General features: G+C 47.2%; 1 protein-coding gene across 1 annotated transcript; it reads right to left on the minus strand.

The window, feature by feature from the left end:
* Positions 1–1,230: 1,230 nt before the first annotated feature.
* LOC135292182 (eukaryotic initiation factor 4A-I) lies at positions 1,231–23,432 on the minus strand (the record flags this gene model as incomplete). Its single annotated transcript, XM_064406415.1, has 10 exons — positions 23,361–23,432; positions 22,721–22,769; positions 21,756–21,888; positions 18,914–19,053; positions 15,601–15,769; positions 9,106–9,215; positions 6,828–6,971; positions 3,737–3,874; positions 2,312–2,401; positions 1,231–1,333 (listed from the first exon to the last, which is right to left on the minus strand). Coding segments are annotated over exons 1-10 (1,099 nt in total), but the record flags the coding sequence as incomplete, so codon positions are not given.
* Between the last annotated feature and the right edge of the window lie 1,671 nt (positions 23,433–25,103).

The raw sequence follows: 25,103 nt of genomic DNA on the forward strand, positions 1-25,103 counted from the left end.
TCCTAACAAAACCCCCCCAAAACTCCTTTATTTGGGTGGGAAAATTCAGATTTTTAGAGGAAAAATTGATAAAAAAATTCAGATTTTAAAGGGGAAAATTGGGGGAGGAAATGGAGATCTGAAGGAAAAAAATCCCCCAAAAGATCTCCAAGAAATTCCCCAAAAATTTGTTTAATTGGGTGGGAAAATTTGGATTTTTAGGAGAAAGAATTGGTTAAAATTTCAAATTTTTAGAGGAAAGATCGGTAGAAAATTCTGATTTCAAAGGTGAAAAATTGGGTTTTGAGGGGAAAAAGAATCCCCCAATAAAATAAACAGCCCCCGGGGCCGATCCTGAAAAAATCCAAATTTTGGGTCAAAAACGGGGAAAAAATTTGAGGAAAATCCCTCAAAAAATTCCTAAAAAAATCCCTAAAAAATCCCCACAAAAATACCACAAAATGTCCCAAAAATCCCCCAAAAAGTGATTTGAGTGGGAAAATTCAAATTTTTACAGGAAAAAAATTGGTAAAAAAATTGAAATTTTAAAGGTGAAAAGTGGGTGGGAAAATGAAGATTTGAGAGGAAAAAAAATCCCCTAAAAATCTCCAAAAATTTCCCTCTTCAGCCCCTCCCCCACCCCTCAGCCCCTCCCCCACCTCTCAAGCCCCTCCCCCACCCTGACCGCCCCTCCCCCACCCATTAAAATCTAATTTCCCTCTTTTTTTTTCCCCCCAAAACCCCCAAGATTTCGGGGGTTTTTTGCCCCTCCCCCACTCCCTGACCCCTCCCCCACCTCTCAACCCTTCCCGCCCCTCCCCCACCTCTAACGTGCCCCTCCCCCACCCCATTAAACCCCATTTTCCTCCCCCGAAACCCCAAAAATTTCGGGGTTTTTTCGCCCCTCCCCCATCCCTCAGCCCCTCCCACATCCCTCCGCCCCTCCCCCACCCCCGGCGTGCCCCTCCCCCACCCCATTAAACCCCATTTTATTCCCATTTCCTCCCCCGGAACCCCAAAAATTTCGGGTTTTTTTTCCCTCCTCAGCCCCTCCCCCACCCCTCAGCCCCTCCCCCACCCTTCAGCCCCTCCCCCACCCTGACCGCCCCTCCCCCCACAATGTGCCCCTCCCCCACCCCATTAAATCCCATTTTATTCCCATTTCCTCCCCCAAAACCCCAAAAATTTCGGGTTTTTTTCCCTCCTCAGCCCCTCCCCCACCCTTCAGCCCCTCCCCCACCCCTCCCCCACCCCCCCGGGCGCCCCTCCCCCACCGGTGGATGTAGTTCTCGCGGTTGGTGGGCAGGTCGTAGTTGATCACCAGCGACACCTGCTGGACGTCGATGCCGCGGGCCTGGGGGGTGGGGGAGGGGCGGTCAGCGGGGGGGGGAGGGGCCGCGGGGTGGGGGAGGGGCTCAGGGAGTGGGGGAGGGGAAAAAATCCCGGAATTTTTGGGGTTTTGGGGGAGGAAATGAGGGGAAAAAGGATTTTAAAGGGTGGGGGAGGGGCTTGCAAAGGTGGGGGAGGGGCGGTCAGCAGGGGGGAGGGACACAGGGAGTGGGGGAGGGGCACAGGGAGTGGGGGAGGGGAAAAAATCCCGGAATTTTGGGGGTTTTGGGGGAGGAAATGAGGGGAAAAAAAGGATTTTAAGGGGTGGGGGAGGGGCAAAATGGGTGGGGGAGGGGCGGTCAGCGGGGGGGAGGGGCCGCGGGGTGGGGGAGGGGCACAGGGAGTGGGGGAGGGGGAAAAAATCCCGGAATTTTGGGGGTCTGGGGGGAGGAAATGAGGGGAAAAATGGGGTTTGAAAGGGTGGGGGAGGGGCTTGAAGAGGTGGGGGAGGGGCTTAAAGGGGTGGGGGAGGGGGAAAAAAAAACCCCAAAATTTTGGGGGTTTTGGGGGAGAAAATCAGGTTTGAAGAGGTGGGGGAGGGGCTGAGGTAGTGGGGGAGGGGAAAAAAGTCTCGGGCTTTTTCCCGCCAGAATTGTTTAAGGGTGGGGGAGGGGCTCAGGCCAGGGCGGGGGAGGGGGCAGCACCCAAATTTTACCTTAAAAAGGGCCCAAAAAATTCAACTTTTTTCCCCAAATTTTGGGGGTTTTTTCCACCAGAATTTTTTTGAGGGTGGGGGAGGGGTTGGCCGGGGGTGGGGGAGGGGCTCAGGGTGGGGTGGGGGAGGGGCACACAACCCAAATTTTAATTAAAATCCCCCAAAATTTTGATTTTTTTCCCCCAAATTTTTGGGGGTTTTTCACCGGATTTTTTTCCAGGGTGGGGGAGGGGTTGGTCCGGGGTGGGGGAGGGGCCCGCGGGGGGGTGGGGGAGGGGCGGCACTGACCAGCAGGTCGGTGGTGATCAGCACCCGGCTGGAGCCCGAGCGGAACTCCCGCATGATGACGTCACGCTCCTTCTGGTCCATGTCCCCGTGCTGGGGGGGAGGGGCGGGGTCACGGCAGGCCCCGCCCCCTCCCCCGAACCCCGCCCCCTCCCTCAAGCCCCCTCCCCCACCCTTTAATCCCTCCCCCATCCCAAAAATTTGGTTTTTTCCCCCAAAAATTTCCCATTTTGGGGCTTTAAAAATCCCAAATTTTAGGATTTTGCCCCTCCCCCACCCTTTAGGCTCCACCCCCACCCTCAGACCCCTCCCCCACCCTTTAGTTCCTCCCCCACCCCAAAAATTTGGGTTTTTTTCCCCAAAAAAAACACAATTTGGAGCCTTAAAACCCCCAAAATTTTAGATTTTTCCCCTCCCCCACCCTTTAGGCTCCACCCCCTTCCTCAAACCCCTCCCCCAATCTTTAAGCCCTGCCCCCAAACTTTCTGCCCCTCCCCCACCCTAAAATTTGGGGTTTTTTCCTTAAAATTTCCCATTTTGGAGCCCCAAAATGCCAAAATTCGGGGACTTGGCCCCTCCCCCACCCGTGATGACCACTGACCCCAAAGTGAGCGATGACCCCTCCCCCACTGACCACGAGTGACCACGAGTGACCCTGAGTGACCCCTGAGTGACCCTGAGTGACCACTGACCCCTGAGTGACCATCACTGACCCCTAATAACCCTCACTGACCCCTGAGTGACCATGAGTGACCCTGAGTGACCACTGACCCCTGACTGACCCGAGTGACCACTGAGTGACCCCTGAGTGACCACTGACCCCTAATGACCCTCACTGACCCCTGAGTGACCATCACTGACCCCTAATAACCCTCACTGACCACTGAGTGACCACTGACCCCTGACTGACCCTGAGTGACCTGAGTGACCATCACTGAGTGACCACTGACCATTGCGGACACGGTGAAATCTCTCGCGTGCATTTTCTCGGTCAGACCAGTGACCCCTGAGTGACCCCTGAGTGACCACTGACCCCTGAGTGACCCCTGAGTGACCCAAGTGACCCCTGAGTGACCCCTGAGTGACCAGGAGTGACCACTGACCATTGCGGACACGGTGAAATCTCTCGCGTGCATTTTCTCGGTCAGCCAGTGACCTCTGAGTGACCCCTGAGTGACTACTGACCCCTGAGTGACCCCTGAGTGACCCAAGTGACCCCTGAGTGACCCCTGAGTGACCAGGAGTGACCACTGACCATTGCGGACACGGTGAAATCTCTCGCGTGCATCTTCTCGGTCAGCCAGTGACCCCTGAGTGACCACTGACCCCTGAGTGACCCCTGACTGACCTGAGTGACCCCTGAGTGACCATCACTGACCCCTGACTGACCCCTGACTGACCACTGACCATCACTGAGTGACCACTGACCATTGCGGACACGGTGAAGTCCCTGGCGTGCATCTTCTCGGTCAGCCAGTCCACCTTGCGGCGGGTGTTGATGAAGATGACCGCCTGCGTGATGGTCAGCGTCTCGTAGAGGTCACACAGCGTGTCCAGCTTCCACTCCTGGCCGGAGGAATGACCACTGAGTGACCATTGAGTGACCACTGAGTGACCATTGGTCCATAGTGACCAAAAATGACCCAAAATGACCCCAAATTGATCCAAAAGTGACCAAAATTGATCCAAAAGTGACCCCACAGTGACCCCCAGGTCACTCCCAGTGTCCAGCTTCCACTCCTGGCCGGAGGAATGACCACTGAGTGACCCTGAGTGACCGCTGAGTGACCGCTGAGTGACCACTGGTCCATAGTGACCAAAATTGACCCAAAACTGACCCAAAATTGGTCAAAAAGTGGCCAAAAGTGACCCCAAGTGACCCCCAGGTCACTCCCAGTGTCCAGCTTCCACTCCTGGCCGGAGGAATGACCCTGAGTGACCCTGAGTGACCACTGAGTGACCACTGAGTGACCACTGGTCAATAGTGACCAAAAATGTCCAAAAAATGACCCCAAATGACCGAAAATTGATCCAGAAATGACCCAAAAGTGACCCCAAAGTGACCCCCAGGTCACTCCCAGTGTCCAGCTTCCACTCCTGGCCGGAGGAATGACCACTGAGTGACCCCTGAGTGACCACTGAGTGACCACTGGTCAATAGTGACCCAAAACTGACCCAAAAATGACCCAAAACTGGCCAAAAAGTGGCCAAAAGTGACCCCCAGTGACCCCCAGGTCACTCCCAGTGTCCAGCTGCCACTCCTGGCCGGAGGAATGACCCTGAGTGACCCTGAGTGACCCCTGAGTGACCGCTGAGTGACCACTGGTCAATAGTGACCAAAAACTGACCTAAAATTGATCCAAACTGACCCCAAATTATCCCAAAATGGCAAAAAATGACCCCAAAATGACCCAAATTATCACAAAATGACCCCAAATTATCCCCAAATGACCCCAAATGACCCCAAATTATCCCAAAATTACAAAAAATGACCTAAAATGACCCCAAAAATGACCTAAAATGACCCAACTTATCCCAAAATGACCCAAAATAACCTCAAACTATCCGAAAATGACCCCAAATTATCCCAAAGTGACCAGAAATGACCTGAAGATGACCCCAATTAGCCCAAATTGAACCCAATTACCCCAAACTGACCCAAAGTACCCCAAAATGGCAAAAAATGACACCAAAATGACCTAAAATGACCCCAAAATTGACCCAAATGACTCCAAAGTGACCCAAAATGACCCCAAATTATCTGAAAATAACCCAAAATAACCTCAAAATGACCCCAAAACGACCAAAACTGACCCCAAATGACCCCAAACTGCACTCAAATGTCCCGAAATGACCCCAAATTATCCCAAAATGATCCAAATTTATCCCAAAATGCCCCCAAATGACCAAAACTGACCCCAAATTATTCTCAAATGACCCAAAATAACCTCAAATTATCCAAAAATGACCCAAAATAACCTCAAAATCACCCCAAAATGACCCAGTGACTCCAAAATGACCCAAATTTTCCCAAAATGACCCCAAATGACCAGAACTGATCCCAAAGTGCCCCAAAATGACCTAAAATGACCCAAAGTGACCCCAAAATGACCAAAACTGACCCCAAATTATCCTTAAATGACCCAAAATGACCAGAACTGACCCCAAAATGACCCGGAATTATCCCAAAGTGATCCCAAATAACCCAAAATGACCCCAGATTTTCCCAAACTGACAAAAAATGACCCCAAGTTACCCCAAAATGACCCAAAATTATCCCAAAATGACCCAAAATTATCCCAAAATGACCCTAAAATGACCTAAATTATCCCAAAATGTCCCCAAACGGCCCCAACATGACCCACATCACCCCAAAATGTTCCCAAACCGCCCCTCCCCCCCCCGGGCGTGTCCCCCCCGCTCAGGGGCCGGCCCCACGGTGGGGGAGGGGCGGCCCATGGTTCGGGGGGGGAGGGGTCGCTGTGGCATGGGGTCACTGCGGGGGGCCACGGGACCACCCACAAATCCTGAGACCATGCGGGGGAGGGGCACGGGGGGGGGGGAGAGAGAAATGAGCCGAAATCGGGCAAAAATGGGCAAAAAAAACTGACCCGAAATGGGCCAAAGTTGACCCAAAATTAACCCAAAATGACCCGAAATGGAGCTAAAATGACCCAAAATGGACCTAAAATGAGCTAAAGTGGACCAAAATTGATCAAAATGGACCAAAAAGGGCCAAAATGGACCAAAATTGAGCCAAAATGGGCTAAAAATGACTCAAAATGGACTAAAAATGAACTGAAATAACCCAAATTAACCCAAAATGGACCAAAAATTATCCAAAATGGGCCAAAAATGACCCAAAATGGACCTAAAATGACTGAAAATTGAGCCAAAATTGAGCCAAAATGGACCCAAAATGACACCAAATGGACCCAAAATGATCCAAAATGGGCCAAAAATGGACCAAAAATGACCCAAAATGGGCTAAAAATGACCCAAAATTGACCCAAAACTGACCCAAAATGACCCGAAATGGATCAAAATTGACCCAAAATGGACCAAAAATGATCCAAAATGGGCCAAAAATGAACTAAATTATCAAAATGAACCCAAAATGTACCAAAATTGAGGTAAAATGGTCCAAAAAGGACCAAAAATGGTCCAAAATGGACCCAAAATGGACCAAAAATGGATCAAAATGGACCAAAATTGAGCCAAAATGGACTAAAAATGACCCAAAATGGATCAAAATGGACCAAAATTGAGCTAAAGTAACCCAAATTAACCCAAAATGGACCAAAAACGACCCAAAATTGACCAAAATGTACCAAAAATGCCCCAAAAATCCCAAATAATCCCCCAAAAATCCCAGAAATTCCCCCAAAAACCCCAAATAATCCCTGAAAAACCCCAAATAATCCCTCCAAAATCCCAGAAATCCCCCCAAAAAAATCTCCCAAAAATCCCAGAAATCCCCCAAACCCCCCAAAATCCCTGAAATCCCCCCAAATCCCACCTCCCTCTCGACGTTGATGTAGAACTGGCGGATGCCCTCGAGCGTCAGCTCCTCCTTCTTGACCAGGATGCGGATCGGCTCCCGCATGAACTTCTTGGTCACCTCCAGCACGTCCAGCGGCATGGTGGCCGACAGCAGCACCACCTGCGGGGCGGGGCAGCCCGAAAACGGGGTCAGCACCCCGAAAACGGACTCGGGACCCCAAAAAACGGACTCGGGACCCCAAAAAACGGACTCGGGACCCCAAAAAAACAGGGTCAGGACCCCCAAAAATGGACTCGGGACCCCAAAAAACAGGGTCAGCACCCCAAAAAACCCCCAAAACCACCCCCAAGAACCCCAAAAAATGGAAAAAGGAGCCCAAAAAATGGGGTCAGGACCCTCGAAAATGGACTCGGGACCCCAAAAAATGGGGTCAGGAGCCCAAAAACCCCCAAAACCATCCCCAACAACCCCAAAAAATGGGGTCAGGACCCCAAAATCAGACTTGGCACCCCCAAAACGGGGTCAGGAGCCCAGAAAACGGACTCGGGACCCCAAAAAATGGGGTTGGCACCCCAAAAAATGGGTCAGGAGCCCAAAAAACCCCCAAAACCACCCCCAAGAACCCCAAAAGATGGACTCGGGACCCCAAAAAATGGGGTCAGCACCCCAAAAAACCCCCAAAACCACCCTTGGAAACCCCAAAATCCACCCCAGCACCACCTGCGGGGCGGGGCACCCCCAAAACGGGGTCAGCACCCCCGAAAAACGGACTCGGGACCCCAAAAAATGGGGTTGGCACCCCAAAAAACCCCCAAAACCACCCCCAAGAACCCCAAAAGATGGACTCGGGACCCCAAAAAATGGGGTCAGGACCCCAAAAATGGGGTTGGCACACCAACAAATGGACTCGGGACCCCAAAAAATGGGGTCAGGACCCCAAAAAATGGGGTCAGCACCCCAAAGAACCCCCAAAACCACCCCCAAGAACCCCAAAAAAATGGACTCGGGACCCCAAAAAATGAGGTTGGCACCCCAAAAATGGGGTCAGGAGCCCAAAAAGACCCCAAAACCACCCCCAAGAACCCCAAAAAATGGGGTCAGGACCCCAAAATCAGACTCGGCACCCCCAAAACGGGGTCAGGACCCTAGAAAACGGACTCGGGACCCCAAAAAATGGCGTTGGCACCCCAAAAAATGGGGTTGGCACCCCAAAAAGTGGGGTCAGGAGCCCAAAAAACCCCCAAAACCACCCCCAACAACCCCAAAAAATGGACTCGGGACCCCAAAAAATGGGGTTGGCACCCCAAAAAATGGGGTCAGGACCCCAAAAACCAGACTCGGGACCCCAAAAAACCCCCAAAACCACCCCCAAGAACCACAAAAAATGGGGCCAGGAGCCCAAAAAACCCCAAAACCCCAAAATTTTCCCCCCAAAAAATTCAAATTAAACCCAAAAATTCCTCCCAAAAATCCCTTCACAAACCCCCAAAGTTCCCCTAAAAAACCCCAAAATTCCCCCCAAAATCCCCAAATTTTTTTATGATTTTCCAACCACCCCCAAAAACCCCAAAATTTTCCCCCCAAAAATTCAAAATAAAACCCCAAAATGCCCTCAAAAAATCCCTAAAATTCCCAAAAAAAATCCCCCATAAAATCCCCAAGAATTCCCTGAAAAAAACCCAAAAAATCCCAAATTTCCCCCAAAATATTTTAGGATTTCCCACCCACCCCCAAACCCACAAAAACCCCAAAAAATCCAAATTAAAACCCAAAATTCCTCCCAAAAATCCCTTCAAAAACCCCGAAAAATCCCCCAAATCCCCAAAAATTCCCCGAAAAAAACCCCAAAAAATCCCAAATTTCACCCAAAAATTTTTTAGCCTTTTCCACCACCCCAAACCCCCAAAAACCCCAAAATTTCCCAAAAAAAAAAACCCTCTAAAAACCCCAAATTTTACCTAAAAACCCCCAAAATTTCCCTTAAAAAAACCCAAACCCCCCAAAATTTTACCCAATTTTTTTTTCGGATTTCCCACCCACCCCCAACCCCCAAAAACCCCAAAAATTTCCCCAAAATCCCCAAATTTCCCCCAAATCCTCCCTTACCCACCACATCCACCAGGGGGCGCCGCGCCGTCACCGCTGGCTTTTTTTGGGGCGAAATCCTCCAATTTTGGGCCTTTTTGGGGCCGTTTTTTTCCGGGATTTTTTGCCAAACCGACGTCAAATTTTTGGGGTTTTGTTTTTTTGGGGGATTTTGGGGTTTTTTTGGGGCGATTTGGGGTCCCCCCACCTGCGTGTTCCCGCTGAGCTTCTGGAAGATGTCGTAGATCTGATCCTTGAAGCCGCGGCTCAGCATCTCGTCCGCCTCGTCCAGCACGAACATCTTGATGAATTTTGGGGCTAAAAACGACAATTTTGGGAAAATTTCTGAGTTTTAGGGGATTTGGGGATTTTTTGGGATTTTTTTCAGATTTTTTTTGGCGGTTTTTGGGCGTTTTTTGGAGGAAAAATGGGATTTTTGGGGAATTTTTGAGGTTTTTTTCAGAGATTGTGGGTGAATTTTTGGGAAAAGTTTGGGGCTAAAAAATGAAGTTTTGGGAAAATTTAGGGTTTTTAGAACATTGGGGATTTTTTGCGCTTTTTTGGGGATTTTTTTGGCGGTTCTTGGGGGTTTTTAGGAGGAAAAATGGGGATTTTAGGGGAATTTTTGGTGATTTTTTTCACATTTATTTCAGGATTTTTAGGAGGCATTTTGAGAAAATTTGGGAAATTTTTGGGTGAGTTTTGGGAAAAATTGGGATTTTTAGAGGATTTGGGGATTTTTTCTGGTTTTTTTGGATTTTTTAGGGGGTTTTTTGGAGGAAAAATGGGGATTTTAGGGGATTTTTTTCGCATTTATTTGAGGATTTTTAGGAGGAATTTTAAGGAAATTTGGGAAATTTTTGGGTGAATTTTGGAAAAAATTGGGATTTTTAGAGGATTTGGGAATTTTTTGGAATTTTTTGGGGTTTTTAGGAGGAAAAATGGGGATTTTAGGGGAACTTTTGGTGATTTTTTTGAGGGTTCTGGGAGGGATTTTGGGGCTAAAAAATGGAATTTTGGGAAAATTTTGGGGAATTTTTGGAGAATTTTGGGAGAATTTTCTGGGATTTGGGGAGAATTTGGGGTTTCCAGGCGGATTTGGGGATTTTCAGGTGAATTTTGGGGATTTTGGGGCTGATCCTTGAAGCCGCGGCTCAGCATCTCGTCCGCCTCGTCCAGCACGAACATCTTGATGAATTTTGGGGCTAAAAACGACAATTTAGGGAAAATTTGGGGTTTTAGAAGGTTTAGGATTTTTTTGGGGTTTTTTTCGGCATTTTTTGGGCGTTTTTTGGAGGAAAAATGAGGATTTTAGGGGAATTTTTGGTGATTTTTCGCAGGGTTCTGGGATGGAGTCTTGGAGAATTTGGGGTTAAAAACTGAAATTTGGGAAAATTTCTGAATTTTAGAACATTGGGGATTTTTTGAGATTTTTTTGGGATTTTTTTTGCATTTTTTGGGGGTTTTTTGGAGGAAAAATGAGGATTTTAGGGGATTTTTTCGCATTTATCTGAGGATTTTTAAGGGGGATTTCGGGGAATTTTTGAAAAAATTTGGGAAATTTTTGGAAAATTTTTGGGATAATTTGGGAAAAAATTGGTTTTTTAGAGGATTTGGGAATTTTTTGGAATTTTTTGGGGTTTTTAGGAGGAAAAACGGGGATTTTAGGGGAATTTTTGGTGATTTTTTTGAGGGTTCTGGGAGGGATTTTGGGGCTAAAAAATGGAATTTTGGGAAAATTTTGGGGAATTTTTGGAGAATTTTCAGGGATTTGGGGAGAATTTGGGGTTTCCAGGCAGATTTGGGGATTTTCAGGTGAATTTTGGGGATTTTGGGGCTGATCCTTGAAGCCGCGGCTCAGCATCTCGTCCGCCTCGTCCAGCACGAACATCTTGATGAATTTTGGGGCTAAAAACGACACGTTTGGGAAAATTTGAGACCCTCAGAAGGTCTGGGATTTTTTGGTATTTTTGTGGGATTTTTTTGGGGGTTTTTTTGGGCGGTTTTTGGAGGAAAAATGGGATTTTTGGGGAATTTTTGAGGTTTTTTTGAGAGATCCTGGGTGGATTTTGGCAAAAGTTTGGGGCTAAAAAATGAAATTTTGGAAGGTTTGGGAATTTTTGAACATTTAGGATTTTTTGGGGATTTTTTTGGGATTTTTTTTGGCGTTTTTTGGAGGAAAAATGGGATTTTTGGGGAATTTTTGGTGATTTTTTGCAGGGTTCTTGGATGGAGGGTGGGAGAATTTTGGGGCTAAAAACTGAAATTTTGGGAAAATAAATTGCGGAATTTTTGGGATTAATTTTTTATTTTTGGGTTGAATTTTGGAATTTTTGGGATAAATTTTGGATTTTTGTTCATAATTGGGGATTTTTGGTCTGAATTTCAGATTTTTGGTCGGCATTTTGGATTTTTGGGCTGAATTTTGGGTGTTTGGGGCTGAATTTTGGGATTTTTTAGATAATTTTTGGGTTTTTTTTGGGATAAATTTCATTTTTTAAAAATTTATTTCATTCTTTTTGTTCTGAATTTCGGATTTTTTGTTCGGAATTTGTGATTTTTGAGGCAAATTTTGGTTTTTTTCAGGATAAATTTCAGATTTTTGGTCGGAATTTTGGATTTTTGATCAGAATTTGTGATTTTTGGTCGGAATTTTGGGGTTTTGGGTTGAATTTTGGATTTTTGAGGAAACTTTTTGCGATACATTTGGGATTTTTGAGGCAAATTTTGGGTTTTTTTCAGGATAAATTTCAGATTTTTGGTCAGAATTTTGGATTTTTGGTCGGAATTTCTGATTTTTGCGGTTTTTTGGGCTGAATTTTGGGATTTCGGAGGTAATTTTTGGGTTTTTTTGGGATAAATTTCATTATTTTGTGCTATATTTTGGGGATTTTGGGGGGGTTTTGTCTTAAATTTCAATATTTCTGTTCTGAATTTTCAATTTTTGATCAGAATTTCGGAATTTTGGGTTGAATTTTGGATTTTTGAGGAAACTTGTTGCGATAAATTTTGGGATTTTTGGGATTTTTGAGGCAAATTTTGGTTTTTTTTCAGGATAAGTTTCAGATTTTTGGTCAGAATTTTGGATTTTTGGGTTAAATTTCAGATTTTTGTTCGGAATTTTGGATTTCTGGGGTGAATTTTGGGTGTTTTGGGCTGAATTTTGCAATTTTTGAGGTAGTTTGTGGGGTTTTTTGGGATACATTTCATTATTTTTTTGCTAATTTTTGTATTTTTGTTCTGAATTTCAGATTTTTGTTGGAATTTTGGATTTTTGGGCTGAATTTTGGGTGTTTTGGGCTGAATTTTGCGATTTTTGCGGTGGTTTTTTTGGGATAAATTTCATTATTTTTTTGCCAATTTTTGTATTTTTGTTCTGAATTTCAGATTTTGTTGGGAGTTTTGGGTTTTTGGGGTGAATTTTGGGTGTTTTGGGCTGAATTTTGCGATTTTTGAGGTAATTTTTGGGGTTTTTTTGGGATAAATTTCTTTTTTTTTGCCAATTTTTCTATTTTTGTTCTGAATTTCAGATTTTTGTTCGGAATTTGTGATTTTTGGGGGGAATTTTAGGGTTTTTTGGGCTGAATTTTGGATTTTTGATCAGAATTCTGGGGTTTTGGGTTGAATTTTGGATTTTTGAGAAAATTTTTTTTGCGATAAATTTTGGGATTTTTGAGGCAAATTTTGGTTTTTTTCCAGGATTAATTTCAGTTTTTGGTCAGAATTTTGGATTTTTGGGATAAATTTCAGATTTTTGTTGGGAATTTTGGATTTTTAGGCTGAATTTTGGGTGTTTTGGGCTGAATTTTGCGATTTTTGCGGTGTTTTTTTTGGGATAAATTTCATTATTTTTTTGCCAATTTTTGTATTTTTGTTCTGAATTTCAGATTTTTGTTGGGAATTTTGGATTTTTAGGCTGAATTTTGGGTGTTTTGGGCTGAATTTTGCGATTTTTGCGGTGGTTTTTTTGGGATAAATTTCATTATTTTTTTGCCAATTTTTGTATTTTTGTTCTGAATTTCAGATTTTTTTGGGAGTTTTGGGTTTTTGGGGTGAATTTTGGGTGTTTTGGGCTGAATTTTGCGATTTTTGAGGTAGTTTGTGGGGTTTTTTGGGATAAATTTCTTTTTTTTTTTGCTAATTTTTGTATTTTTGTTCTGAATTTCAGATTTTTGTTGGGAATTTGGATTTTTGGGGTGAATTTGGGTGTTTTTGGGTGCCCCCCTCAGGCCTGGCGCTGATCAGCCCCGCGGGGTTTCGGGGCCGGGGCCGCGCAGGACGCGGGGCCGGGGCCGCCCCGGGGTCAGGTGACACGCAGCTCATCACGGGGGGGACCCAAAATCCCCCAAAATCCCAAAAATTCCCAAATTCCCAAAAATCCCAATCCCAAAAAATGCAAAAATCCCAAAAAACGGGAAAAAAATTGGAAGAAAATCGATAAAAATTTGAATTTTTTACTGAAAAATACCAAATTTGGAACCATGTCAGGAGCCCAAAAATCCCAAAAATCCCAAAATTCCCAAAATCCCAAAAATCCCAAAATTCCCAAAAATCCCAGACCCAAAAATCCGGAAAATCCCAAAAAACCCCGCAAAAATCCGTAAAAAAATGGGGGAAAATTGATAAAAATTTGAATTTTTTACAAAAAAAGCCCAAATTTGTGACCCTCTTGGGAGTCCAAATCCCAAAATCCCAAATTCCCAAAATTCCCAATCCCAAAAAATGCAAAAATCCCAAAAAACGGGAAAAAAATTGGAAGAAAATAGACAAAAACTTGAATTTTTTACTGAAAAATCCCAAATTTGGAACCATGTCAGGAGCCCAAAAATCCCAAAATTCCCAAAATCCCAAAAATCCCAAAAATCTGAAACCCGAAAATTGGGAAAATCCCAAAAAATTCCGCAAAAATCCGCAAAAAAAAATCAATTAAAAAAAATCAATTTTTTTTTACTAAAAAACCCAAAATTTGGGACCACATCGGGACCCCAAAATCCCAAAAAACCCAAATTCCCCAAATTCCCAAAAATCCCGATCCCAAAAATTGGGAAAATCCAAAAAAATCCAACAAAAATCCACAAAAAAAATCGATAAAAATTTGAATTTTTCATTAAAAATTCCAAATTTGGGACCCCCCCAAGTGCAGCTCATCACAGGGGGGGACCCCACACCCCAAATCCCCCAAATCCCAAATTCCCAAAAATCCCAAAAATCCCAAACCCAAAAATCAGGAAAATCCCAAAAAACGGGGAAAAAATTGGAAGAAAATCGACAAAAATTCGATTATTTCACTAAAAAACCCCAAAGTTGGGACCCCAAAATCCCAAAAACCCCAAAATCCTGAAATTCCCCAAAAATCCCAAAAATTGCAATCCCAAAAATTGGGAAAATCCAAAAAAATGGGAAAAATATGAAAAGAATTGACAAAATTTTGATTTTTTTACTAAAAACCCCAAATTTGGGGTCATTTTAAGCCAATTTTTGATCAAATTTTTGTCTTTTTGGCCATTTTTGGTCACTTTTGGCCTCCCCAGGTGTCGTTTTTGGGGTTTTCGGGGTGGCTGGTTCTGTTTTTGGGGTGAATTTCGGGGTTTTTGGGCTCACTCACACAGAAAATGACAATTTAACCTCCCCAAACCCCATTTTAATTCTGATTTTTGCCATTTTTGGCCATTTTTTCGCCATTTTTTTGTCCCTTTTTCATCCCCCAGGTGTCGTTTTTGGGGTTTTCAGGGTGGCCGGATCCGTTTTTGGGGTGAATTTCCCCGTTTTGGGGCTCACTCACACAGGTACCGGCGGTTGAGCCACCCCAAACCCCATTTTAATCCCTCTTTTTACCGTTTTTACCCCATTTTCAACGGGATTTTTGCCATTTTTTATCATTATCCCACACCCCAGGTGTCGTTTTTGGGTTTTCGGGGTCGCTGGTTCAGTTTTTGGGGTGAATTTCCCCATTTTCTGGCTCACTCACATAGAAAATGACAGTTAAACCACCCCAACCCCCAATTTAACCCAATTTTTCCCAATTTTTTGCCATATTTTCGCCATTTTTTGTCCCTTTTTCATCCCCCAGGTGTCGTTTTTGGGGTTTTCAGGGTCGCTGATTCCATTTTTGGGGTGAATTTCCCCATTTTTGGGCTCACTCACACAGATATCGGCGGTTGAGCCACCCCAAACCCCATTTTAATCGCGATTTTTCCCATTTTTGCCCATTTTTGGCCATATTTTGGCCATTTTTTGTCACTTTTGGCACCCCCCAGTTGTCGTTTTTGGGGTTTTCAGGGTCGCTGATTCCCTTTTTGGGGTGAATTTCCCCATTTTTGGGCTCACTCACAGAGGTACCGGCTGTTGAGCCACCCCAAACCCCACTTTAATCGCGATTTTCCCTATTTTTGCCCATTTTTGGCCATATTTTGGCCATTTTTTGTCACTTTTTCATCCCCCAGGTGTCGTTTTTGGGGTTTTCAGGGTCGCTGATTCCATTTTTGGGGTGAATTTCCCCGTTTTGGGGCTCACTCACAGAGGTAGCGGCGGTTGACCCAACCCAAACCCCATTTTAATTCTGATTTTTCCCATTTTTGCCCATTTTTGGCCATATTTTGGCCATTTCTTGTCCCTTTTGGCCGCCCCAGGTGTCGTTTTTGGGGTTTTCGGGGTGGCCGGATCCGTTTTTGGGGTCAGTTTTGGGTTTTTGGGGCTCACTCACAGAGGTAGCGGCGGTTGAGCATGTCGAAGACGCGGCCCGGCGTGCCCACCACGACGTGCGGCGCCTCCAGCTGCAGCTTCTGCACCTCGGCCCGGACGTTGGTGCCGCCGATGCAGGCGTGGCACGAGGCCCCCATGTAGTCCCCGAGGGCCATCACCACCTTCTGGATCTGTGACGTCATCGGTGACATCATTAGCGACATCGTCAGGGCAAAAACCCCCACTCAAATCCCATTAAAAATGGCGAAATTGCATTAAAAACACCAAAAATCCCATTAAAATCCCCAATTTTGGCACCTAAATTGAGTCCCCGAGCGCCATCAGCACCTTCTGGATCTGTGACATCATCAGTGACATCATCAATGACATCATGAGAGAAAGAAACCCCACTCAAATCCCATTAAAAATGGCGGAATTGCATTAAAAATACTAAAAATCCCATCAAAATCCCCAATTTTGGCACCTAAATTGAGTCACTGCGTGACATCAGCGCCTTCTGGATCTGTGACGTCATCAATGACGTCATTAGCAACATCATCAGGGGAAAAAACCCCACTTAAATTGCATTAAAAATGGCAAAATCCCACTAAAATCCCCAAAAATACCCCAAAATCCCCCAAAAAACCCTAAAAAACCCCAAAAATTACAAAAAAAAAAACTAAAAAACCCCCAAAAAATTCGTAAAAATCCAAAATTCCCCCAAAAATCTCCCAAAAAACCCCAAACCCACCCCTAAAAACATCCCCCCCAAAAAAACCCCCAAAATTACAAAAAAAGCTAAATATCTGCAAAAATCCAAAAAAAAATCCCAAAAATTCCCCCCAAAATGCCCAAAAATCCCCAAACCCTACCCTAGAAAAATCCCCCCAAAAAACCCTAAAAACACCTAAAAAAACCCTAAAAAAACCCTGAAAATTCCCTAAAAAAAACCCCAAAATCCCTAAAAATAAAAAAAAATCCCAAAAATGCCCAAAAATCCCCAAACCCCTCCCTAAAAAAATACCCCAAAAACTCTAAAAAAAAACCAAAAAAATCCTAAAAAAACCCCCAAAATTCCCTGAAAAAAAAAAATCCCCAAAAAATCCCCCAAACCCCTCCCTAAAAAAATCCCGCCAAAAAACCCTAAAAAAAAAACCCCAAAATTCCCTAACAAACCCCCCAAAAATCCCAAAAAAATCCCCCCAAAAATCCCAAAAAAATCCCCAAAGTTCCCAAAAAATCCCAAACCCCTCCCTAAAAAATCCCTCAAAAAAACGTAAAAATCGCCCAAAAAACGGCTAAAAAACCCCAAAAAATCCCCAAAAATTACAAAAAAAAGGCAAAAAAACCCCCCAAAAAATCCTTTAGAACCCCCCAAAAATTCCCCTAAAAATTGCCAAAAATCTCCCAAAAAATCCCAAACGCCACCCTAAAAAACCCCCGCCACAAAGCCCTAAAAAACCCACAAAAACTCCAAAAACTCCCAAAAAAACCTAAAAAAACCCCAAAAAATCCCCAAAACCCCCCCCAAAAAATCCCAAAAAAATCCCAAAAATTCCCCCAAAAATTCCCAAAAAACCCCCAAACCCCTCCCTAATAAAATCCCCTCAAAATCCCCACAAAAACCCCCAAAAAACCCCCAAAAACCCCAATTTTTCCCTTTCCCGCCGATGACGTCACCGCTGACGTCATCAGTGACGTCATCGCCGCCGTCCCGTGTGTCCCAGGCATGAACCAGTTTGGGCACGGGCCGGACTGGGATGAACTGGGAGCGGCTGCTCTGCCCCCGCCGGATTCGGGACCGGGGCCGGGGTCAGGCCCCGCCCTGCCCAGGCGGCCGGGGGGATACTGGGTTATACTGGTTTATACTGGTTTGGACTGGGTTATACTGGTTTGGACTGGTTTGGACTGGGTTATACTGGTCTGGACTGGTCTGGACTGGTTTGGACCGGTTTGGACTGGGTTATACTGGTTTGGACTGGGTTATACTGGTTTGGACTGGTTTGGACCGGTTTGGACTGGGTTATACTGGTTTGGACCGGGTTGGACCGGTTTGGAATGGTTTATACTGGTTTGGACTGGTTTGGATTGGTCTATACTGGTTTGGACTGGGTTATACTGGTTTGGACTGGGTTATACTGGTTTGGACCGGTTTGGACCAGTTTGGACTGGGTTATACTGGTCTGGACTGGTCTGTACTGGGTTGGACCCGTTTGGACTGGTTTATACTGGTTTGGACCCGTTTGGACTGGGTTATACTGGTTTGGACTGGGTTATACTGGTTTGTACTGGTTTGGACTGGTTTGGACTGGTTTGGACCGTTTGGACTGGGTTATACTGGTTTGGACTGGTTTGGAATGGTTTGGAACTATTAAAATTGATTTATATTGGTTTATACTGGTTTGGACTGGGTTATACTGGTTTATACTGGTTTTGGACTGGTTCGGACTGGTTTGGACCGGTTTGGATTGGGTTATTCTGGTTTGGACTGGGTTATACTGGTTCGGACCGGTTTGGAATGGTTTGGAATTATTAAAATTGCTTTATACTGGTTTATACTTGTTTGGACTGGTTTGGAGTGGGTTATACTGGTTTGGACTGGGTTATACTGGTTTGGACTGGTTTATACTGGTTTGGACCGGTTTGGACTGGTTTATACTGGGTTGGACTCAATGGGACTGGGTTATACTGGTTTATACTGGTTTATACTGGTCCAAACCCCATCAAACTGGGTTACACTGGTTTATACTGGTTTGGACTGGTCAGGACCAGTTCGGTGTGGGTTATACTGGTTTATACTGGTTTATACTGGTCCAAACCCCATCAAACTGGGTCATACTGGTTCATACTGGTTTGGAACGATTAAAATTGATTTATACTGGTTTATACTGGTCCCTACTGGTTTATACTGGTCCAAACCCCTCCAAACCGGTTCCAACTGGTTTTAACCGGTCCATACTGGTCCGTACTGGTCCAAACTGGTTTATACTGGTTTCTGGCCAGGTGCTCCACCCCCTCTCTCAGCCACTAGGGGGCGCCGTGCGCACACCCACCCCTATTCCCCAAACCGGTTTAAACTGGTTTTTACTGGTTTTTTACCGGTTCAAACCAGCCCGTACTGGTCCGTACTGGTCTGTACTGGTCTGTACTGGTTTATACTGGTCTGTACTGGTTCCTGCCCAGGTGCCAGACCCCCTCTCTCAGCCACCAGGGGGCGCCGTGCGCACACCCACCCCTATTCCCCAAACCAGTTTAAACTGGTTTTTACTGGTTTTTTACCGGTTCAAACCGGCCCGTACTGGTCCGTACTGGTCCGTACTGGTCTGTACTGGTACCTGCTGGGCCAGCTCGCGGGTGGGGGCCAGCACGAGCGCCTGCGTGGCCTTGAGCTCCAGCTCCACCTGCTGCAGGATGGAGATGGCGAAGGTGGCCGTTTTACCCGTGCCCGACTGCGCCTGCGCGATGACGTCATAGCCTGAAACGACAGGTAAATACAGGTGAGTCAGCGCAGGTGAGGGGACAGGTGAGTGACAGGTGAGTTACAGGTGTGTCAGTGCAGGTTCTACCCCTGCCGGGGCTGATAAATGACGTCATACCCTAAAATATGTAAATACAGGTGAGTGACAGGTGTGCCCAGGTGTGTCAGCACAGGTGAGTGACAGGTGAGTGACAGGTGTGTGAGTGTCCCTACAGGTGAGTGACAGGTGAGTGACAGGTGTGTCAGCACAGGTGTGTCAGGTTCTACCTGTGCCAGACCTGAGAGATGACGTCATAGCCTAAAAAAAGTAAATACAGGTGAGCTCAGGTGTGTCAGCACAGGTTTTACCCATGCCAGGTCTGAGCGATGACGTCATAGCCTGAAATGTGTAAATACAGGTGAGCACAGGTGAGTGACAGGTGTGTGAGTGTCCCTACAGGTGAGTTCCAGGTGTGTCAGCTCAGGTGTGCCAGGTTCTACCTGTGCCAGACCTGACTGATGACGTCATAGCCTAAAAAAAGTAAATACAGGTGAGCACAGGTGTGTCAGTACAGGTATAACCCGTGCCAGGTCTGGGTGATGACGTCATAGCCTGAAATATGTAAATACAGGTGAGCACAGGTGAGTTCCAGGTGTGTGAGTGTCCCTACAGGTGTGCTACAGGTGTGTCAGCTCAGGTGTGACAGGTTCTACCTGTGCCAGGCCTCAGAGATGACGTCATAGCCTGAAAAAGGTAAATACAGGTGAGCTCAGGTGAGTGACAGGCGTGTGAGTGTCCCTACAGGTGAGTTCCAGGTGTGTGAGTGTCCCCTCAGGTGAGTCAGCTCAGGTGTGTCAGGTTCTACCTGTGCCAGCTCTCAGAGATGACGTCATAGTCTAAAATATGTAAATACAGGTGAGCTCAGGTGTGTCACTACAGGTTTTACCCGTGCTGGGTCCGGGCGATGACATCATAGCCTAAAATATGTAAATACAGGTGAGCTCAGGTGAGTTCCAGGTGTGTGACTGTCCCTACAGGTGTGCCCAGGTGTGTCAGCACAGGTGAGTGACAGGTTCTACCTGTGCCAGGCCTGAGAGATGACGTCATAACCTAAAATACCTAAATACAGGTGAGCACAGGTGAGTTCCAGGTGAGTGTGTCAGGTTTTACCTGTGCCAGGCCTGAGTGATGACGTCATAGCCTAATACAGGTAATTACAGGTGAGCACAGGTGTGCTACAGGTGTGTGAGTGTCCCTACAGGTGTGCCCAGGTGTGTCAGCTCAGGTGTGTCAGGTTCTACCTGTGCCAGGCCTGAGCGATGACGTCATAGCCTAAAATACCTAAATACAGGTGAGCTCAGGTGAGTGACAGGTGAGTCAGTGCAGGTTCTACCCATGCCGGGGCTGATAAATGATGTCATAGCCTGAAACAGGTAAATACAGGTGAGCACAGGTGAGTTCCAGGTGTGTGAGTGTCCCTACAGGTGTGCCCAGGTGTGTCAGCTCAGGTGTGTCAGGTTCCACCTGTGCCACGTCTCAGAGATGACGTCATAGCCTGAAACAGGTAAATACAGGTGAGCTCAGGTGAGTGACAGGCGTGTGAGTGTCCCTACAGGTGAGCTCTGAGCTGAACTGGGATACACTGGAAGCACTGGCCTATACTGGTTTATACTGGTCCATACTGGTCTATACTGGTTTGTACTGGTTTATACTGGTTTTACCTTTGATGCAGGGCAGGATGGCTCTGCGGGATGGCCGAGGGTTTCTCGAAGCCGTAGGCGCCAGACTGGGGCTATACTGGTCTATACTGGGGCTGTATCACACCATACCGGTCCATACTGGTCTATACTGGTTTATACTGGTCTATACTGGTCCATACTGGTTTTACCTTTAATACAAGGTAGAATCGCTCTCTGCTGGATGGCCGAGGGTTTCTCGAAGCCGTAGGCGTAGATCCCGCGCAGCAGCGCCTGCACTGCTCTGTACTGGGGCTGTATCACACCATACTGGTTTGTACTGGTCTATACTGGTTTGTACTGGTTTGTACTGGTTTTACCTTTGATGCAGGGCAGGATGGCTCTCTGCTGGATGGCCGAGGGTTTCTCGAAGCCGTAGGCGTAGATCCCGCGCAGCAGCGCCTGCACTGCTCTGTACTGGGGCTGTATCACACCATACTGGTTTGTACTGGTCCATACTGGTTTGTACTGGTTTATACTGGTTTTACCTTTGATGCAGGGCAGGATGGCCCGCTGCTGGATGGCCGAGGGTTTCTCGAAGCCGTAGGCGCCAGACTGGGTCTGTACTGGTCTATACTGGGGCTGTATCACACTATACTGGTCTATACTGGTTTATACTGCTCTGTACTGGTTTATACTGGTTTATACTGGTTTTACCTTTGATACAAGGTAGAATGGCTCTCTGCTGGATGGCCGAGGGTTTCTCGAAGCCGTAGGCGTAGATCCCGCGCAGCAGCGCCTGCACTGCTCTATACTGGGGCTGTATGGCTCTCTATTGATCCATACTGGTCTATACTGGTTTGTACTGGTTTATACTGGTTTTACCTTTAATACAGGGTAGAATCGCTCGTTGTTGGATGGCCGAGGGTTTCTCGAAGCCGTAGGCTGAGCTGAGCCCATACTGGTTTATACTGGGGCTATACTGTGGCTGTATGGCTCTATATTGATCCATACTGGTCTATACTGGTTTATACTGGTTTTACCTTTGATGCAGGGCAGGATGGCCCGCTGTTGAATCGCCGAGGGTTTCTCGAAGCCGTAGGCGTAGATCCCGCGCAGCAGCGCCTCCGACAGGTTCATCTCGTCGAAGCTGTCCACCACCTCGTGCCAGTTGCTCTGCACCAGTACAGACCAGTAGGAACCAGTTAGGGCGGGAACAGAACCGGTACGAACCGGTATCAGCCAGTACAGACCCCCCCAAACCAGAATAAACCACTAACAACTCCCACAAACCAGTATAAACCAGTACAGACCCCCCCCAAACCAGTATCAACCAGTTAGGGTCAAAACAACCAGTAAAAACCAGTATCAACCAGTTAGGGTTGAAATAAACCAGTACAGACTCCCCCAAACCAGTATAAACCAGTATAACCCCCCCACAAACCAGTATAAACCAGTACAGACTCCCCCAAACCAGTATAAACCAGTACAGACCAGTTAGGATTTGTACTGCCCCCCACAAACCAGTCTGTACTGGTTTATGCTGGTTTGTGGGAGTATAAACCAGTATAAACCAGTAACCACCCTCCCAAACCAGTATAAACCAGTACAGACCAGTTAGGATCTGCACTGACCCCCCCAAACCAGTATGAACCAGTAACCACTCCCACAGACCAGTATAAACCAGTACAGACCAGTTAGGAGCTGTACCGACCCCCCAAACCAGTATAAACCACTACAGACTGGTTTGTGGGGATCTGCACTGGTTTATACTGGTTTGGGGGACTATAAACCAGTATAAACCAGTAAAGACTCCCCCAAACCAGTATAAACCAGTACAGACCAGTTAGGGCCTGTACTGACCCCCCAAACCAGTACAGACCAGTATAAACCAGTACAGACCCCTCCCAGTCCCTCCCAGTTTGATTTAGACCCTCCCAATTTGATTTTAGCCCCTCCCATTTGATTGACCCCACCCACTTTGGCTTTAGCCCGCCCCGTTCCTGACCTCGATGACCCCGTCCGGCTCCATCCCCTCAGGGCCGCTCTCGCGAGATCTGCCGTGAGGAAACACAATGACGTCATCCCCCTTTGCCTCACTACATCGCCGCCATTGTGGGCGCCGCCATTTTCCCCCGCCGCCATTACGGGCGCCGCCATTATCCCCCACCACGTGACCGGAAGTCGCCCCTCCGGGCCCCGCTCCGACCACGCGGCCCGGCCGGAAGTCGGAGTGAAGGGAGAGGCTCCGCCCACTCCCGGTCGGCCCCGGCAGGGGTGAGCCAATCAGCGCGCGGCGCCGCGCGTGACGTCACCGCGGCCCGCCGGGACAATGGAGGCGCGCGCGCGGCGCCGACCACGTGGGCGGGGGAGGGGGGGGGGAGAGAGGAAAAAAACCTTAAAAAAAACCGCGCAAAAAACGGCGAGAAAACGAAAAAATCCCACAAAAAAACCGCGCGGGGAAAACGCAGCTGAGGGAAAAGCGGCGAAAAAACGCCGGGTTCCCCTCAGGAAATGGCGGCGCGGGGGGGAGAAACCGCCGGTTGAAGGCCTCACCCCCCCCCCCTCCCTCAGGCGGCGGTGGCGGGATCCTCCCCTCCCCCCTCGCGGTGAGGCCCCGGTGCCCCTCCCCCCCGCCCGGTACCGACCGACTGTCGTGACTCGCCGACATCTCCGCGCTCCGCTCGGGCCCCCCCCGCCCGGCGCCGCCTTAAAAGCGCCCAGGCCCGCGCCCCCCCCCGCGCCGCCATTGGGTTGATCCGCCCCCGCGCCACGCCCACGGCGCGCGGGGATTGGTTGGTGCGGGGGGAGCCGCGCCCGCGCTGAGCGGGGATTGGCTGGGAGGGTGGAGGCCACGCCCCACGCGGAGGGGTGAGGGCGCAAAATGGCGGAGGGGGCGGGGTTGGAGCGAACCATGTGTGAGGGGAGGGGAAGGGGGGGTTCGGGGGTCCCCCCCGAAATGGGAGAAGCGAAAATTTAAAAGGGGGAGGGGGTTAAAAGAGGGGGAGGGGCTCTTAAAGGGGCCGCGCACCGGAAATGAGAAAGGGGGAGGGGAGGGGGGTGGGAGGGGGGAGGGGGAGGGGAGGGAGTGACCCTCCCCCCCCCCCCCGCGCGGGGTGGGAGCGGCCCCCGCGGAATGGGCGGGAAATGGCAAAAAATGGGGCAAAAATGGGAGAAAATCGCCCAAAAATGAATTAAAATCACCCCAAAATGGAGCAAAGTCACCCAAAAAGGAACAAAATCACCCCAAAATGGCCCCAAAACGGCACAAAAGTCCCGAAATTACCCAAAATTCCCACAAAAATGAGCTAAAAACCCAAAAAAACCCCAAATCACCCAAAATTCCCACAAAAATTGCAGAAAAATGCCCCAAAAATGGCCCCAAACCCCAAATCTTCCTTAAATTCCCCAAAATGATCCCAAATCCCTCCAAAAATCCCCTGAAATTCCCCCAAAATTCCTTAAAATGGCCCCAAAATGCTCCAAAACCCCAAAACGTCCCCAAAATCCCCAAATTTTCCTTAAATCGCCCCCAAAAAGTCCCCAAATCCTCCTAAAATGACCCCCAAAACCCCAAATTTTCCCTGAACCACCCCAAAATGTCCCAAAATCCCCTCTAAATGGCCCCAAAAATGACCAAAAACTCCAAAATTGCCCCAAAAAACACAAAAATGTCTCCAAAAATGACCCCAAACCCCCAAATTTTCCTGAAATCCACCCAAAAATGGTCCAAAATCCCCCAAAATGGCCCAAAAAAACCCAAAATCCCCCAAAATTCCCCCAAATCCTCCCCAAAATCCCTCCCAAAATGACCCCAAAATTCCACAAATTTCCCAAATTCCTTCAAAATGGCCCCAAAAACCCCAAAATATTCCAAAAATGACCCAAAATCCTCCCAAAAAATGACCCCAAATGGCCCCAAAATCCCCAAATTTTTTTTAAATCACAAAAATGTGCCAAAATCTCCCAAAATTCCCCCCAAAATGACCCAAAAATCCCCAAATCTCCCCAAAAATGGCCCCAAAATTCCCAAAATTCACCCAAAAAACCCCCCAAAAATCCCCAAAAATCCCAAAATCCCAAGAAATTCCCCCAAAATTCTCCCAAAATCCCCCAAATGTCCCCAAAATTCCCAAATTTCCTGAAAACGTCCCAAAAAAACCCCAAAATTGTCCCCAAATCCCCCCAAAAAACGACCCCAAATCCTTCATTGGCCACAAAAAAAAATTTATTTTCCAGCTGAGTTTTGGGGGAAATTCACCAAAGTTTTGGAATTTTGAGATTTTTGGGGATTTTTAAAAACTTTTGGGAATTTTTTTGGAATTTTTGGGGCTTTTGTGATTTTTTTTCTGATTTTTTTGGGCGTTTTTTTTCCAATTTTTGGGGGGATT

The sequence above is a fragment of the Passer domesticus genome, unplaced genomic scaffold, assembly GCF_036417665.1.
Source record: "Passer domesticus isolate bPasDom1 unplaced genomic scaffold, bPasDom1.hap1 HAP1_SCAFFOLD_228, whole genome shotgun sequence".
Lineage (NCBI taxonomy): Eukaryota > Metazoa > Chordata > Aves > Passeriformes > Passeridae > Passer > Passer domesticus.